Genomic DNA, 14,172 nt, shown 5'->3' with positions numbered 1-14,172 from the left:
AGGACTCCTGACCATCCTCTCAACCGGATTCCTGGCATGTGGCCTTGTTCTGACCTTCAGCTTCCACACGTGCCTCCCAACCTCTGCCTGGCCTTGTGTTTAGCTCTGCTGCTCAGCTGGTTTCCCCATACCCAGCCTCCTGGCTGAGTGGCGCTCTTTGGAGCCAGCCTTTCCTGCAGTTTAGCCTTGCATTTTAATCATTCCTCCAATCTTGTCTGTACACCTTGGCTCCATAATCCACTGTTTCCCGTATTCCCAGTGCTAGGCAGTAAGTATATTCTTATTCCTACTCACTCAGACTTTGTCCACGTTCTCAAGTTCACCATGAAAGTTTTATAACATGGCTACAAATCCCCTTGAATCTAGACTTGGTGATTGACCAAGAACATAGAGTGAAAGTGACACTGCCAGTTTCTGGATCCAAACCTTCCAGTCTGGATGCTCACTCTTGGAACCCAGCCAACAAAGCAAGAGCAAGCTGAAGCAGCCTGTGGAATGGAACTGAGGGTCCTGGCTGAACCATCAGCTGATAGCCAGCACCACGTTGCCAGCCATCTCAGTGAGCCATCTTGAAAGTAGATCTTGCAGCCCCACCTGACACCACGTGGAACAGAGATGAACTGATCTCACAGCTCTGCCCGAAGTGAAGATTTACGGACAAAGTAAATGATTGTTACTTTTAGCCAGTAAATTTTGGGGTGGTTTATTATGCAGTAATAGATAACTGATAGTCACCAAACTTCACTCCCAGTCTCAGTAGTAGTGGTGCACCTCAGCCACCAGAATTGTGCCTCTTTGCTTTTCCTCTTACAGCTCTTTAATTTGCCCTACAACTTTGATGTGCTCACACAATGTCAGTGTGTGGCAGGACTGGAAGAACTTAACAGAAGAAAAGAGCTCTAGATTCTAGAGTTACCAAGGACTCTAAAATTAAAAGCAGTTCAAGAAGTTGAATTTTTGGTCAATATGATTTACTCTACCAAAAAAACCTACAAAAGTCAGCACATAAGAGAACTTGGCACAAAGTGATCAATGAACGCTTGTTTAAAAGAAAAAATTTAAGGGACTATCCTGAGTCCTTGGGAATGAACTTAAACTTTGCATTCTGACACAAACATTGCCAAAAAGATTTTTTATAAAAATGCATGTTTATTTGTCTACCACTTTACTAGGAATCTAGTTTGACCCTGTTAAGACCCACAAAGCTGATTTAGAACCCCAGCTATTTGCTCTTTTACTATTCTCTGAATCTCTTCAGTTTCTTCTCTCAGCCAGAATCTGAATAAGTAGGGATTCCTTATTTATTCTGAAACTCATACCCAACTTTATTTTCTGCTAGAGGAAATCTGTCCTTCACAGTGTGATAAACCAGCTACACTGAGCTGTTCTTGTTTTCTTAGAGGATGAAAATGGGAACTTATTCCTTCCCACTTTTCCTTCCCTCTGAGACTGGCTGAAACCCTTCCCATTTTGTTTTTAAAGTAAAAGGCAGTGATATAAACTGTATGTGAACACTGCAACTGCATATAAGTAACAGCAGTCTCGAAAGCATCTGGCCTCGTTTCAGCATCTGGCCTCCTTTCAGCATCTGCATAAGGTTGCGTCTAGCCTCCCTGGCTGCGTGGTTGGTCAGCAATTTCTAGCACTTACAGACACTGCCAAGCTGTTTCATATACCTTATCTTGCGTGATTGTCAAAACCACCTAGAAAGGTAGAGCAGGGAAACTGAATGAGACACAGAGAAGGCACTTTACAGAGCTAGTAACTCTCAGAGGTTGGACTTGAGCCGTGGTCGTCAAAGCTTCCGTTCTTTCCCTTCTATCCATCTCCCCACAGCTGGGCCCTGGTGCTGATGCTGAGCATCCGAAGCGCGCACACCTGCGACAGAGCAGGACGAGCCAGCCAATCAGGAACCCGCATCCAGGAGGCGGGACAGGGAAGCTGCCAATGACAGAGCCTACCCCGAGAGAGATGCAGCTAATGAAATTCTCGTGCTGGAGAGGGACGGCTGTTCGTCCAATGAGAGCCTGTGACCAGCGAAGCTGGAAGGCGGAAGGGCCGGGGGAGCCGGGGCGGGGCTGTAAGCCCGGCGCCAACGCGCCGGCACCCGAGTCCCGGCATGGTTCCCCCGTCGCCGCCCGCCATGGCCCGCGCTGCTCGGCTCTTCGCCGCGCTGGCCGCGCTCCTCGCCGCCGCCTCTACAGGCGGAGATGCCCGGCCCAGCAAAATCGGTGCGGGGAGGTCGAGGTGGCGTGCTAAGCTGGGGAGGGCTGCGCGGGAAAAGGGTTCTCAGTCCAGAGCAGCTGGGTGGGGGATGGGGAGGGCGGCTGGGCGAGGGAGAGGTCCTCCGGAAAGAAGCTGGGTGGAGAAGAGACGAGGGACTGCGACTGGGTGAGGAAGGGGACCGCAGCAGGCAAGGTGCTGATGAGGAGGGTGGCATGGGCTTGTGTCGAGGGCTACCTGGGACGGAAAAGAGGCTTGAGGCAGGACTGGCCACTGATGTCACTGGAAGGTCCAGAGGCTTTGAGCATCTGCCGTGGACCTGGCTCTTTGCCAGGTGCCCCGATGACGGAGAGGCCAGGGTCTGGGCGATGTCATTCACAAAGGTTTATTGAGGGCCGTCTGTAGCAGGCACAGTCTCCGTAGTTCCTGTCTGGAGGAGAGACTGCACAATACAGGGAAGTTAGTGCCAAGGCTGAGAAAGTACCCTGATCTAGAGGAAGGGCACTTCACCGCAGTCTTCCTTCGCTCTGGAGGGCTTCCTAGAAGTAACATCCAGGCCACACCTCAGGGATGGTAGGAGACAGTCCTAGCAGAGACAGAACCCATGGTAAGTCTGCTGGGGATAGATTTGCTGAATGACCAAGTGGGGAACTTTTAACAGCAGCCGTTTTATTTTTTTGTTTTTTATTCCAATATTTTATTTTGAAAATTTTCAAACGTACACAAAAGTTGAAAGAACTAGATAATACAGCAATCCTCTGTATACCCACCACCTAGATTCTGCCATTAACAAACTGCTACTCTACTCGCTTTATCACATACCTGTCACACATCCATTAATCCATCGGACATTTTGATGCATTTCAAAATAAATTGCAGACATCAGGACTCTTTGCTAAATACGTCATCGTGCATATCATTGACTAGCGGTTCCATATTTGTTTGCAGTTTTTTCCTCTTAACGGTTATCATTTTAACTCTACGTGACTCAAAGATTTTCAAACCCCTCACATATAAATTCCCATAGGCAGAGATGCTGGGCATCTGGGTGGGGAAGTAGGAAACCCTACTCTACTAATCTGCGATCTGTGCACCCCAGATGGCAGGGAGGGATGTCCCGTGGGAGCACCACAGACTTCCTGCAGCCAGTGCAGTGCTAAAGCTTCTTGGGTTACAGAACCACAGCTCAAACCGTGAAGGGTTAAGACAGACTAAAGCATGCCGGAAGTCAGTTTGGGACTGAGAGTTCAGGGTTTTCAGAGGAAAGAAAATCCTGAGGGCTAGTGGTCCGAGAAGACCTTATGGAGAAGGTGGATTTTGAGCCAGGCTGTGAAGGATGGGGAAGAGTTAGGCAGGCAGTGTCCAGAGGTACAGGGCACTCCCCTGTCTCTTGGGAATGGGCAGCAGAGCAGGACACTGCACACTGACCGCTGGGAAAGGGGCAGCCCCTCCTCCCAGCACTACCATTTCTGGCAATGCAGAAATTCCATTTCTCCTCATTCCAGCTGACCCTGCCCACATCGCCTCAGGGGTCATCCAGGGCAGAACACTTGGCAATGCCAAGCTGCCTGTAGCTTTCCTGATCGTCCCTAGTCCTCTGATAGGAGCCTCTGTCCGCTGTTGGAGGTTTGGACTCTACCCACAACAAGAATGAGGAGCTTCCTGTTAGGAAGGCTTAACCCTCAGACTGCGGCAGGATCAGATCTGAACACCTCGGGGTGGCGTTGGACCCTTTGAACTCACCCATAGTTCCACACACTGCCCTGCTCTTGCTGTTCTCTCTGTGGAGAACGTGTCTCTGTTCTTTGGCAGAGCCAATTGTCCTCCAGGGTCCTGCTCAAACATTACTTCCCCTGGGAAGCCCGTGCCTCCACATCCTCGGGCAGAATTCATTGCTTCCTCAGGATTCCCTGGAACGCTGTTGTGACACTTGGTCACACTTTGTCATAGCCAATCGTGCATGAGTCTGTCTGCCCACTCCCTGCCTGGGCTTAGGAGAGCAGGAGCCCTGTGTGATTCATCTTGTGCCCGAGCTCATCTTGCCATAGACCAGAGTGGGTGTCAGTTCACGGGTGTTGGATGAGCTGGTTCTCAATGAGGCGAGGTCGTCTGCTTTCCCATAGCCCTTGGGCAGCTTCCAGGCTTTGGGATATCAGTTTCTCTGGAAAAATGGGTAATTTAGGGCTCTGTCACAAATGGAGGGGAGGGGAGCACACTGGGTTTAAAAAGTTAAGGGCATTCTTGGAAATAGCTTTGTAAACACTGAGAAGGAGGAAGCGGTCTGTTCTTTGAAGATGTGACAAATACTTAATTCTACTGCCTGCTAGGATCTGGGGGCATAGTGACCTGCTCTCAGTCCTTAAACAGACCCTTTGAGTGTAGTGTGCCTAGGCCAGGGGTAGGGAGAGTGTGCTGCTGGAAGATGCAGGAGGGATGCCTGACTTGTCTTAGGGGAGTCAGGCAAGCCAGCTAAAAATGACATGTGAGGGCCATAGAAGTCAGCGAGGCAAAGGGTGAAGGAGCATTCCTGACAAAGGGACCAGGACAGGCATGAGAGAGCAAAGGCACCTGGCCCCCGGCAGACGTCAAGACAGACAAGAAGGTGGAGTATTGCGAGGATGGGCCAGGGAGTGGAATAAGTAAATGGAGGTCAGATTGTCATGAACCTTGTAATTTTGCCTTCTTGGCAGGAGCTGGTGGTCTTAGGATCCAACATGGGTCCAATAAGGACAAATCAGACCAGATTTATCTCACTTTCTTTTTGGATAGGGTTACTAGACTGTCAGATGAGAGGAAAGCTGTGTTTCAGATACATGGTGGGTAAACGTTGTGAGTAGTGTGGCGGTCTGGTTCAGTAGCTTCATAGTTGCTTTACTGCCCTCTCACAGTGCTATTTCATGATTAGTATCTCTCTCGACCATGGTTCCTAGCAGCACCTCAGAGCCCTGCCCATTGAAACATTTTTATCAGTGGCTTGGATGACGATACTGATGGCATATGAAACAAGTTTGCAAATAACAGGAATGCAGGAGGGGTAGAAAGGACAGTGAATGAAAAGACCCCAACAAGCTGAAATTTCGTCACAAGAGTCCAAAGTGGAATAGAGTTCCCCGTACGGTAATGATCAACTTGTCACAGGGTACATTCCAGTCTTGGCAAACACAGATGTAGAAATTATTTGAGTGTCAGGTGGTAGGTTGGACTAGACTGAGGGTCAGCTGACTTCTTCAGTAAAGGGCCAAAGAGTAAATATTTTAGGTTTTGCAGGCCATACAGTGTCTGTTGCAGCTGCTCAGCTCTGCCTAGCACGAAAGCAGCCATAGACAATAAGATAAGGAAAGAGTGTGGCTGCATCCTGGTAAAACTTTGTTTGCAAAAACAGACATCTGCCTAGATGTGGCCCGTGGGCTGTGGTTTGCTGACCCCTGGATTAAGGAGGGGTTTCCAAACACTCGTCTAACCTAACAGTACCTGTCAGTGACCAGGTTTTCACCAATTCATAGTGAAATAAAAATGGGGACAATGTAATGAGTTTGTATAAAACAAAATTTATTCTCTTTAAATGATCGTCTTGGACTTTGAGGTTCTTCCCTGTGCTTTTGCTGCTAATGTGCCTTTTTCCTTATGAAATGAGGGTGACAGTAGGTGGCAGTTTTCAGGTTGTCCTTTGCTCTTCATTAACAGCTTCACTAAAAACCAGTCTGCACATTTGCTTTTGGGGAGGTCATGAGCCCATGAAAGGCAAGTGCCTGGGAACCGCTGCCCAGGAGGCTGAGGAGGTATGACCGGCCGCCTCACGCACATGATTTGTCTCTCCCCTGCCTGCCTCCTGGACCTGCTGACAGCCGTGGTTGGGGCCGGGATCGGGGGCTCGGCCGTGGCCCACTTCCTCCAGCAGCACTTCGGCCCCCGCGTGCAGATCGACGTGTACGAGAAGGGGACTGTGGGCGGCCGCCTGGCCACCATCTCAGTCAACAAGCAGCACTACGAGAGCGGGGCCGCCTGCTTCCACTCTCTGAGCCTGCACATGCAGGACTTCGTCAAGCAGCTGGGTGAGTGCACCATGGGGGGCTCCGGCATCCAGCGCCCGGGGTGGTGGCAGCCATCAGGCCCTTCCCAGATTGCCCCTCCGATCGAGGCCGGAAGGTCACATAGCTCAGTCTCCTCATTTTACAGATGAAACAGCTGAGACCAGAGAGGGAAAGGAACTTGCCTGAGGTTACACAGTGAGTTAGTTGGAGAGCCAGGATTAGAACTCAGGTTTGACTCCTAGGCCAGTTTCTTTCCCTTTCAATTTGCTGCCTCTTACTAATCAGAATCATAATGGCTTCCACATGCTGCGTAATTCCCAGGTAGCTGGCATCCTTCTAGGTTATATGTAGGCCTTATCTCTAATCCTGCCTACCAGCCTGCAAGATGGGTATTATATCTCCTCCTGAAGAAACTGAGGCTCAGAAAGTGTAGACATCTTGGCTAAGGCCGTGCAGCTAATGAGTGAGAGGCTGGGATTCAGTCCCGACAGCTTCTGTCAAAGCCGCAAACACATACCCTGTTCGACTCAGAAATTCCGCTTCTCAGAAGTGATCCTACAGGTGTACTTAGAGGTGTGCAAAGTGGCATACACACAGGGTCATTCATTACAGCATTGTTGGTAAGAGCAAAAGGTCGGAAACATCCTGCCTGCCCACCCACTGGGATTTGAGATTATATGAATTATCGTTTAAGTACACAGCACACTGTTGAGCAGCCAGGAGGAGGAAGTCCTTGATGCCCTGGGATAGAACAATCTCCAAGTCACAGTCTGCCCGTGAGATGCAGAGCAGTCTATAGTGTGGGTGGGGGAAGCAGTAACCCATACCCATTTGTGAGTGTTTGCACAAAATGTCTCTGGAAGGATTCTGAAGGGATATACTCACTGGTGGCCTCTGGGAAGGGAAACTTAGTGGCTCAGGGACTGGAATAGGAGGGAAAGAAACAAAAACCTGTCATTTGGGGCAGGTCCTATAACCTCCGAGTCTCAGTTTCCACATCATTCCCTGGGGGTTCTGCCTCTTCCCAGGCTGTGAGAGGATGCAGCGAGAGGCACAGGTCCCAAAGCTCTGTCAGTGGTAGAGTGTGGCCGGTTGCAGGGAGCTGTGACTCTTTCCACAGACATTGCGGGCTGAAATCTGAATTCCCCTCATTTGTGACCGAGTAGATCCCTGTTTTTTAAAAAAAGGGAAATGGTACATTATTTTAATTTTCATTTCTTTGTTGACTAACCAGGCCAAACTTTTCCCAAGTGCCTTTGTTTACTGTTTTAAACAAGCAGCACAGATGATCAAACCATAGTGTCTGTATTCCCTTTAATGGAGCCAGTCCATTTGCGTCCTTCAGGAAGGCCCCGAATGTAAGCTTTGGGCACCATCAGCTCCTGGGGGTGCTCTGAAGGGGACCTGAGGGGCTCCTTGTCTCCTCAGGGCTGAGGCACCGGCGAGAGGTGGTGGGCAGGAGCGCCATCTTCAGCGGGGAGCATTTTGTGCTGGAGGAGACGGACTGGTACCTGCTGAACCTCTTCCGCCTCTGGTGGCACTACGGCATCAGCTTCCTGCGGCTGCAGATGTGGGTGGAGGAGGTCATGGAGAAGTTCATGAGGTAGGGCTGGGCCGAGCTACGGGGAGGGCATTCCAGAGGGAATGAGGAACAGAGGTGGGGAAGGAACCAGCCTGACAATACATTTTCAAAAAGGAAAAGGTACTTGTTGACGAGAGAACCCAGCACAGCTCAGTCGAGGTTCTGAGCAAGTGTGAGGAATGTACTTATGTGGTGCAGGGGTGGTCTCTGGTCTCTAGTATTGTCACACTAGCTTTTTCTTTCCCTCTGCTAAACAGATAAATAAAAGCACTAGTCACAAACTCAGCCACCCACAAGGGCCAACCTGGGATATGAGTAAGTGAAGCAGGGGGCAGGAGAGAAGGGTATGGAGTGGGGTACCCTGAAGAGCAGGGCCCCATCTGAAGGGGGCAGCCAGCTCTGCTAGAGCCAACTGTGGCCATGTGGGAACGCCCACCTCCTGTGGCTAGATCTTCCAGGTTTTCAGAAGAATCTGGAAATCCAGAGTTATATGCAAAATGTCCTAGTTTTTCAATGTATGCAACCAATTCATTTTATAAGCCAAACGAAACACATCCGTAGGCCACATGCAACATGTGGACCACCCGTTTACAAACTCTGCTATCCCCTAGTTTTCCCATCTAGAATAAGCACATGTCTTCCCCGCTTCTCTCCTCCTTGGGTCCCAGCCCCCTTCCCATCACTCCTGGATAACAAGGACGTGTGGTCTGTTGTCACGCTCTCCACTTCTCGCAATCCACTCACTCTCCAAGCTGGCACCCAAGCTGGCCCCCGAAGTCCCTCCTGCAGGTTCTTCCTGCTCCCTGGCCCAGACGCAGAGGCTTCAGTGTCTGACACTCAAGGGTGGCCTCCAGGCCTCCTTCACTGCTCTTCTCTTCCCACTTCTATAACCATGCTTTTTATGGTGCTTCTTCTTTATCTTCTCCAGGCGTCCCCCACAGGTTATGTCCTTACTCCTCTTTCTTCTTTCTTACATTTTTCTCTCTCGTCAATTTTATCCAGACCTACACTGCTGAGTTCTCCCTTTTGTGGGAGACAGCTTCCACCTGTCAACCCCACTTTCCCCTTAAGTTCCAGACCTACATTTCTCACTGCTTTCTGCACACCTCCGTCTAGGTGTCCCATTGATAACCAAACTCAAGATGTCTACACAGCAGCCCAAGCAGAGGCAACATTTCAAAGGCCAGCTCATCCAGAAATCCATCAGCAGGTGATTCCAGGCAAATGCTCATCCCTGAGCGTAGAGGAGTCTTGGAGGGAAGGACATGATGTGAACTCAAGGAGAGGATGGGAGCCCTTTCGGATAGGGCCAGCGGAGAGGACAGGCAGGGCTCGCAGCGAGGGTGACAACTTTGGCTTGAGGCAGCTGCCCTCGGGTCCAGTGTGGTCCTAGAAGCCAGGGCAGAGCCGAAGCTGCTGGAGAAAGGGAAGTGTCTGCAGGGGTGGGCTGTGGCCCACTGCCTGGCAGTCCCAGCTGAGTGAGAAGAGGGCTGTAACCTCAGGCAGGGAGTGGCTCAGAGAAATGACGCACTTGTCATTCAGCAGAGCAGTGATGTGAAGACAGGTCTAGAGGGATTCCGGGGTATTTGCCCTTCCCTCTGTGCCGCCCCTCCGGGTGGGACAGGCCCCCCACGGCCAGCAAACAGGCCAAGGGGAGCATAACCAGCCTCCTCTCCCAGCCCTCTGCATGGAGAGGAGGGTGGGTCCCTGCTGGGCCTCCCACGTGCAGGGACCCGGTAGCAGGGGGTCAGCCAAAAGACCTTTCTGCACAAGGGCTCGAGCTCCGCGTGTCTCCCAGGATCTATAAGTTCCAGGCCCATGGTTATGCCTTCTCGGGCGTGGAGGAGCTGCTCTACTCGCTGGGGGAGTCGGCCTTCATCAACATGACCCAGCGCTCCGTGACCGAGTCCCTGCTCCAGGTGGGCGTCACGCAGCGCTTTATCGACGACGTTGTCTCCGCCGTTCTGCGGGCCAGCTACGGCCAGTCGGCAGCGATGCCCGCCTTTGCTGGTGAGCCTCCGGCCTCAGCCTGCCTGCCTGCCCGCCTGCCCTTCCCCAGCCCACAGTGCCCAGAATGGGCTGGGCTCTTGTAATCACCTCACATTTACCCGGCTCGTGACGGTTGCCTTAGCACTTTGTTGCCCCAACCCCATTTGATTCTGGCATCAATCCTCCAAGCTGGTGGGAGGTGGTATTCACCCCAGTTCACAGACAGTGAAAGTAAGGCTCAGATCTTAGGTCCAGCTTATTTCTACCACTCCCGATTGGATTGGTTTCAAGAACTGCCCTGTTGAGGCCTCTGGGCCCCTGGGTATTCATCTTTTAAAGCCCCTAACCCTCCCAGCTCATTACTGGGGCCAGTGGGCACATGCACAACCCACCACCCCCCAGCCACAAGAGGGCCACCCCCCAGGCCACAAGAGGGCCACCCCCCTGCCACAAGAGGGCCACCCCCCAACCACAAGAGGGCCACCCCCCAGTCCACAAGAGGGCCACCCCCCAGCCACAGGAGGGTCACCTCACAGGCCACAAAAGGGCCACCCCACAGACCACAAGAGAGGTCACAACTTAATCTGCCTGGAAGAGTCCTCAGGGCGTGTCTTCCCCGAGGTGTGGAGACTGTTCTGGGCCTGAAAGATGCAGTAGGATTTTGCCAGGTGGGGAGGGGCGTTCAAGGCCAAGAGCTGCGCTGGCCCTCACTGGCCCCCCTCCCAGCCTGCTCGGTGGGCTCCTTGTCTTCTCCCAGTCTCATGACACCGAAGGTCCAGGCTCAGTCCTTTGCCCTCTCCTCTCAGCTGCTCATGCTCCGGTGATGAGCTCAGCCCGTCTCAAGCCTTTACATTCCACCCACCTGACTCCCAAACATGACCTCCAGCCCGGAGCTCTCTCCAGAACTGCAGGCTCACGTGTCAGCTGCCACCCCATGTCTCCACCGGGAGAGCCAATGGGCATCTCAAATTCAGCATGTCCGCCCCTGAGCTCCTGACCTTCCCCCTTGAGCCTGCACCTCCCAGAGTCTTCCAGCTCGGGTGGTACTCATTCCTGTCAGTCGCTCCGGCCAGAACCTTGACTCGTTTCGTTCTCTCATAGCTTTCGCGTCATAGTATGTCAAGAAATCCCATCTGCTCTCTCTTCCATGTATATCCAGAATCTGACTGCTTCCCACCACTGCTTCCTCCCTGGTCCAAGCCACCAGCATCCCTCACCTGGATTACTGCAAATCTCCTGCCAGGTGCCCCTGCCCCCTGCCCCCCACAGGCTATTCTCAACAGAGGAGCTGGACGCCCCTTTTACAACAAAAGATCGTGTGAGGCCTGTGTGTAAAATTCCATAAGGGCTCCCACTTTCCTTCGGATAAAACCCAAAGTCCTCCCAGTGGCCTATAAGGCCCCACATGGTCTGGGCCCACCGCCTCCCCACTCACCCCGGTCCAGACACTGGCCTCCTTGCTGAGTCTCCAGCGTCCAGGTGCCCTCCCACCTCAGGGCCTCTGTGTGGCCATCTCTCTGCCTGGAACATTCTTCCCTGAGACACGGGCACCCTAAACTCAAGCTCCCCATCGCGTCTCTGTGCTGGTGTTGCCTTTCCATTGAAGCTACCCCACACCCAGACGTAAATCACATCCTAGCCCTCCGCCTGCCCCCAGCAGTCGCAGTCCCCCCACCCTGCAGGTATCATCTTCCAGCAGACTATTTAATTTACTTATTTATCTCCTCCCGCTAGAATGTAGGCTTCCCAAGGGCAAGAACCTCTCTCTCCTTTGTTTACTGATGGATCCCAAACACTTAGAGCTCCTCCCACGTGCCCAGGATGCTGTTCCTCTGCCTCTTGGCACAGCTACCTCCTCCCCAGCCTTCAGGTCCTGCCTAGTGTCTCCACAAGGGGGCTTCCCTGCTCACTCTTCCAGTATAAGGTGTGTATCCTTCACGAGATAAGTCACACACCACACAGTTCCACCCATTTAAAGCGTACAGTTCAGGGGCTGGCCCCGTGGCCGAGTGGTTAAGTTTGCATGCTCCGCTTCGGTGGCCCGGGATTTGCCAGTTCAGACCCTGAGCGAGGACCTACAGACTACTGATCAAGCCATGCCTGCCACATAGAAGAACTAGAATGACATACAACTAGGATATACAACTATGTACTGAGGCTTTGGGGAGAAAAAAAAGAGGAAGATTGGCAACAGACATTAGCTCAGGGCCAATCTTCTTCACCAAAAAGCATACCTTAAAAAATAAAAAAGTGTACAATTCAGTGGTTTGGGGTATATTCGCAGAGTTGTGCATCCATCAGCACAATTTTAGAACATTTTTATTGCCCCCAAAGGAACCCCATACCTTTAATCCTCACTTCGCCCACACCTCCCAGCCCTCTAGCCCTAGGCAGCCATGAATCTGCTCTGTGTTTCTACGGACTTGCCCGTTCTGGACAGTCTGCATAAATGAAGCTTAAAATCTGTGGTCCTTTGTAGCTGGCTCTTGCACTGAGCATAACGTTTTCACTTCGTGGCATTGTGAATTCTGTTGTATTTATTTGCGTTTGTGTGTGTGTGGTCTCTTCATGCCCATGGTTGGGAGGAGTCTTGGCCTGGGAGGGAGGCAGGCCCGGCCAGGATGGTGCTGGACTCTGAAGCCCCACTGCCCAGTGGTTCTGAGAACCCACTGGCCGCCCTCCCCCTTTGCCCAGGAGCCATGGCACTAGCCGGGGCGCAAGGCAGCCTGTGGTCTGTGGAGGGAGGCAACAAGCTGGTTTGTTCCGGTCTGCTGAAGCTCACCAAAGCCAACGTGATCCACGCCACGGTGACCTCTGTGACCCTGCACACTGTAGGTGAGTGGACAGAGCAAGGGATGTGGCCACTCCATTCCTAGAGAGTGAACACTTCCACTTCTTCTGTCCCTAAATCCCAGTCTGTGATCTGCTGGGGAGTGGTTCCAAAAAACCAGCGGGAAGCCCCAGCACTGCCGAGTGACGCCAGAGGGCACTGTTGTCCCATCCCAATGTCAGAGCCAGAAAGCTGAGGCTTGCATTAATCTAGCCCTGTTCTTTTGGCCACTGAGGACTTCGAGCCACTGTCAGTGGCAGAGCTGGAGAAAGAGCTCGAGTCTCCTGGACTCCCAGTCCAGTGCTCTCTGTGCAGCCACACCAGCATGGAAAGACCAGGACCCAGCATCTGGACGCCTAGCTGCACCCAGGGTCTCGTACCCTTAATGCTGGGCCCCAGATGGGAGGAGATCAGAGAGTAGGAGCCAAGAAATAAGTTGACTTTTGTGCTTTCTTCTCTCTCCTTCCAGAAGGGAGAGCCTTATACCAGGTAGAGTATGAGAATGAGGTGGGCAACGGCTCTGACTTCTACGACATAGTGGTCATCGCCACCCCCCTGCACCTGGACAACAGCAGCAGCAGCACCATCACCTTTGAAGGCTTTGACCCGCCCATTGATGCTGTCCAGGGCCCTTTCCAGCCCACCGTCGTCTCCTTGGTCCACGGCTACCTCAACTCTTCCTACTTCGGTTTCCCCGACCCTAAGCTTTTCCCTTTTGCCAGCATCCTTACCACGGATTTCCCCAACTTCTTCTGTGCTCTGGACAACATCTGTCCCGTCAACATCTCGGCCAACTTCCGGCGGAAGCAACCCCAGGAGGCAGCTGTTTGGCGAGTCCAGTCACCCAAGCCCCTCCTTCGGTCCCAGCTGAAGACCCTCTTCCGCTCCTATTACTCAGTTCAGACAGCCGAGTGGCAGGCCCACCCCCTCTACGGCTCCCGCACCACCCTCCCGCGGTTCGCTCTCCACGACCAGCTCTTCCACCTCACTGCCCTGGAGTGGGCAGCCAGCTCCGTGGAGGTGATGGCTGTCGCTGCCAAGAACGTGGCCCTGCTGGCCTACAACCGCTGGTACCAGGACCTAGACAAGATTGACCAAAAGGATTTGATGCACAAGGTGAAGACAGAACTGTGAGGGCTCCGGGCGAGCCTGGGAATGTCCATCCCCAGCTAAAGGTGGATCACCCACAGCGGCCAAGACCGTACAGGTCGCGCTCACCCACCCAGCCTCTTTCTGACCCCTCGTGTGTCGAGTGTCCTCCCTCCAGGGTGGGTCCAGGTGTCCCGCTCTCTGCCTCTATCTTAAGAATTCTCACAGTGGTTGCTTCTTTCTAAGGGGGAGAGTAAGAGAAGGAAAGAAAAGTCAAGCCAGTGTATTCATTTTATTTATTTTTTTTAAGAAAAAATAAAAATCCATGTTCTCAAGCTGCTTCTGACTTGGTTTTCTAACTAGGAGACAAGGATAACCTTGGGAGGGAATATATGGCAGAGAACTCTGGATCCAATTTCTGTATTGTT

The 14,172-nt window shown here is 52.4% G+C and overlaps 1 protein-coding gene across 2 annotated transcripts; it reads left to right on the top strand.

Annotated features, from left to right (window-relative positions):
• The first annotated feature begins 1,996 nt into the window (after positions 1 to 1,996).
• Positions 1,997 to 14,079, top strand: PCYOX1L (prenylcysteine oxidase 1 like). 2 transcript variants are annotated; one of them, XM_014852595.3, is made up of 6 exons: positions 1,997 to 2,231; positions 6,069 to 6,275; positions 7,683 to 7,857; positions 9,635 to 9,846; positions 12,520 to 12,660; positions 13,125 to 14,079. In XM_014852595.3, exons 1-6 carry the CDS (start codon positions 2,120 to 2,122, stop codon positions 13,787 to 13,789), a joined length of 1,512 nt encoding a protein of 503 aa, XP_014708081.1. In that variant the 5' UTR covers positions 1,997 to 2,119; the 3' UTR covers positions 13,790 to 14,079. The 2 variants fall into 2 exon arrangements, with proteins under 2 accessions (XP_014708081.1, XP_070373313.1); XM_070517212.1 differs by having other exon boundaries at positions 2,061 to 2,231; positions 5,908 to 6,275.
• Positions 14,080 to 14,172: the final 93 nt, after the last annotated feature.

The sequence above is a fragment of the Equus asinus genome, chromosome 9 (assembly GCF_041296235.1).
Source record: "Equus asinus isolate D_3611 breed Donkey chromosome 9, EquAss-T2T_v2, whole genome shotgun sequence".
In the NCBI taxonomy this organism is placed as follows: Eukaryota; Metazoa; Chordata; class Mammalia; order Perissodactyla; family Equidae; genus Equus; species Equus asinus.
This window is presented reverse-complemented; position numbering and strand designations above follow the sequence as displayed.

Coding starts and splice junctions, on each gene's coding strand:
- PCYOX1L (XM_014852595.3), top strand. CDS start 2,120: ATGGTTCCCCCGTCGCCGCCCGCCATGGCCCGCGCTGCTCGGCTCTTC. Junction 2,232..6,068: donor TGCCCGGCCCAGCAAAATCG/GTGCGGGGAGGT, acceptor ACCTGCTGACAG/CCGTGGTTGGGGCCGGGATC. Junction 7,858..9,634: donor GTCATGGAGAAGTTCATGAG/GTAGGGCTGGGC, acceptor CGTGTCTCCCAG/GATCTATAAGTTCCAGGCCC.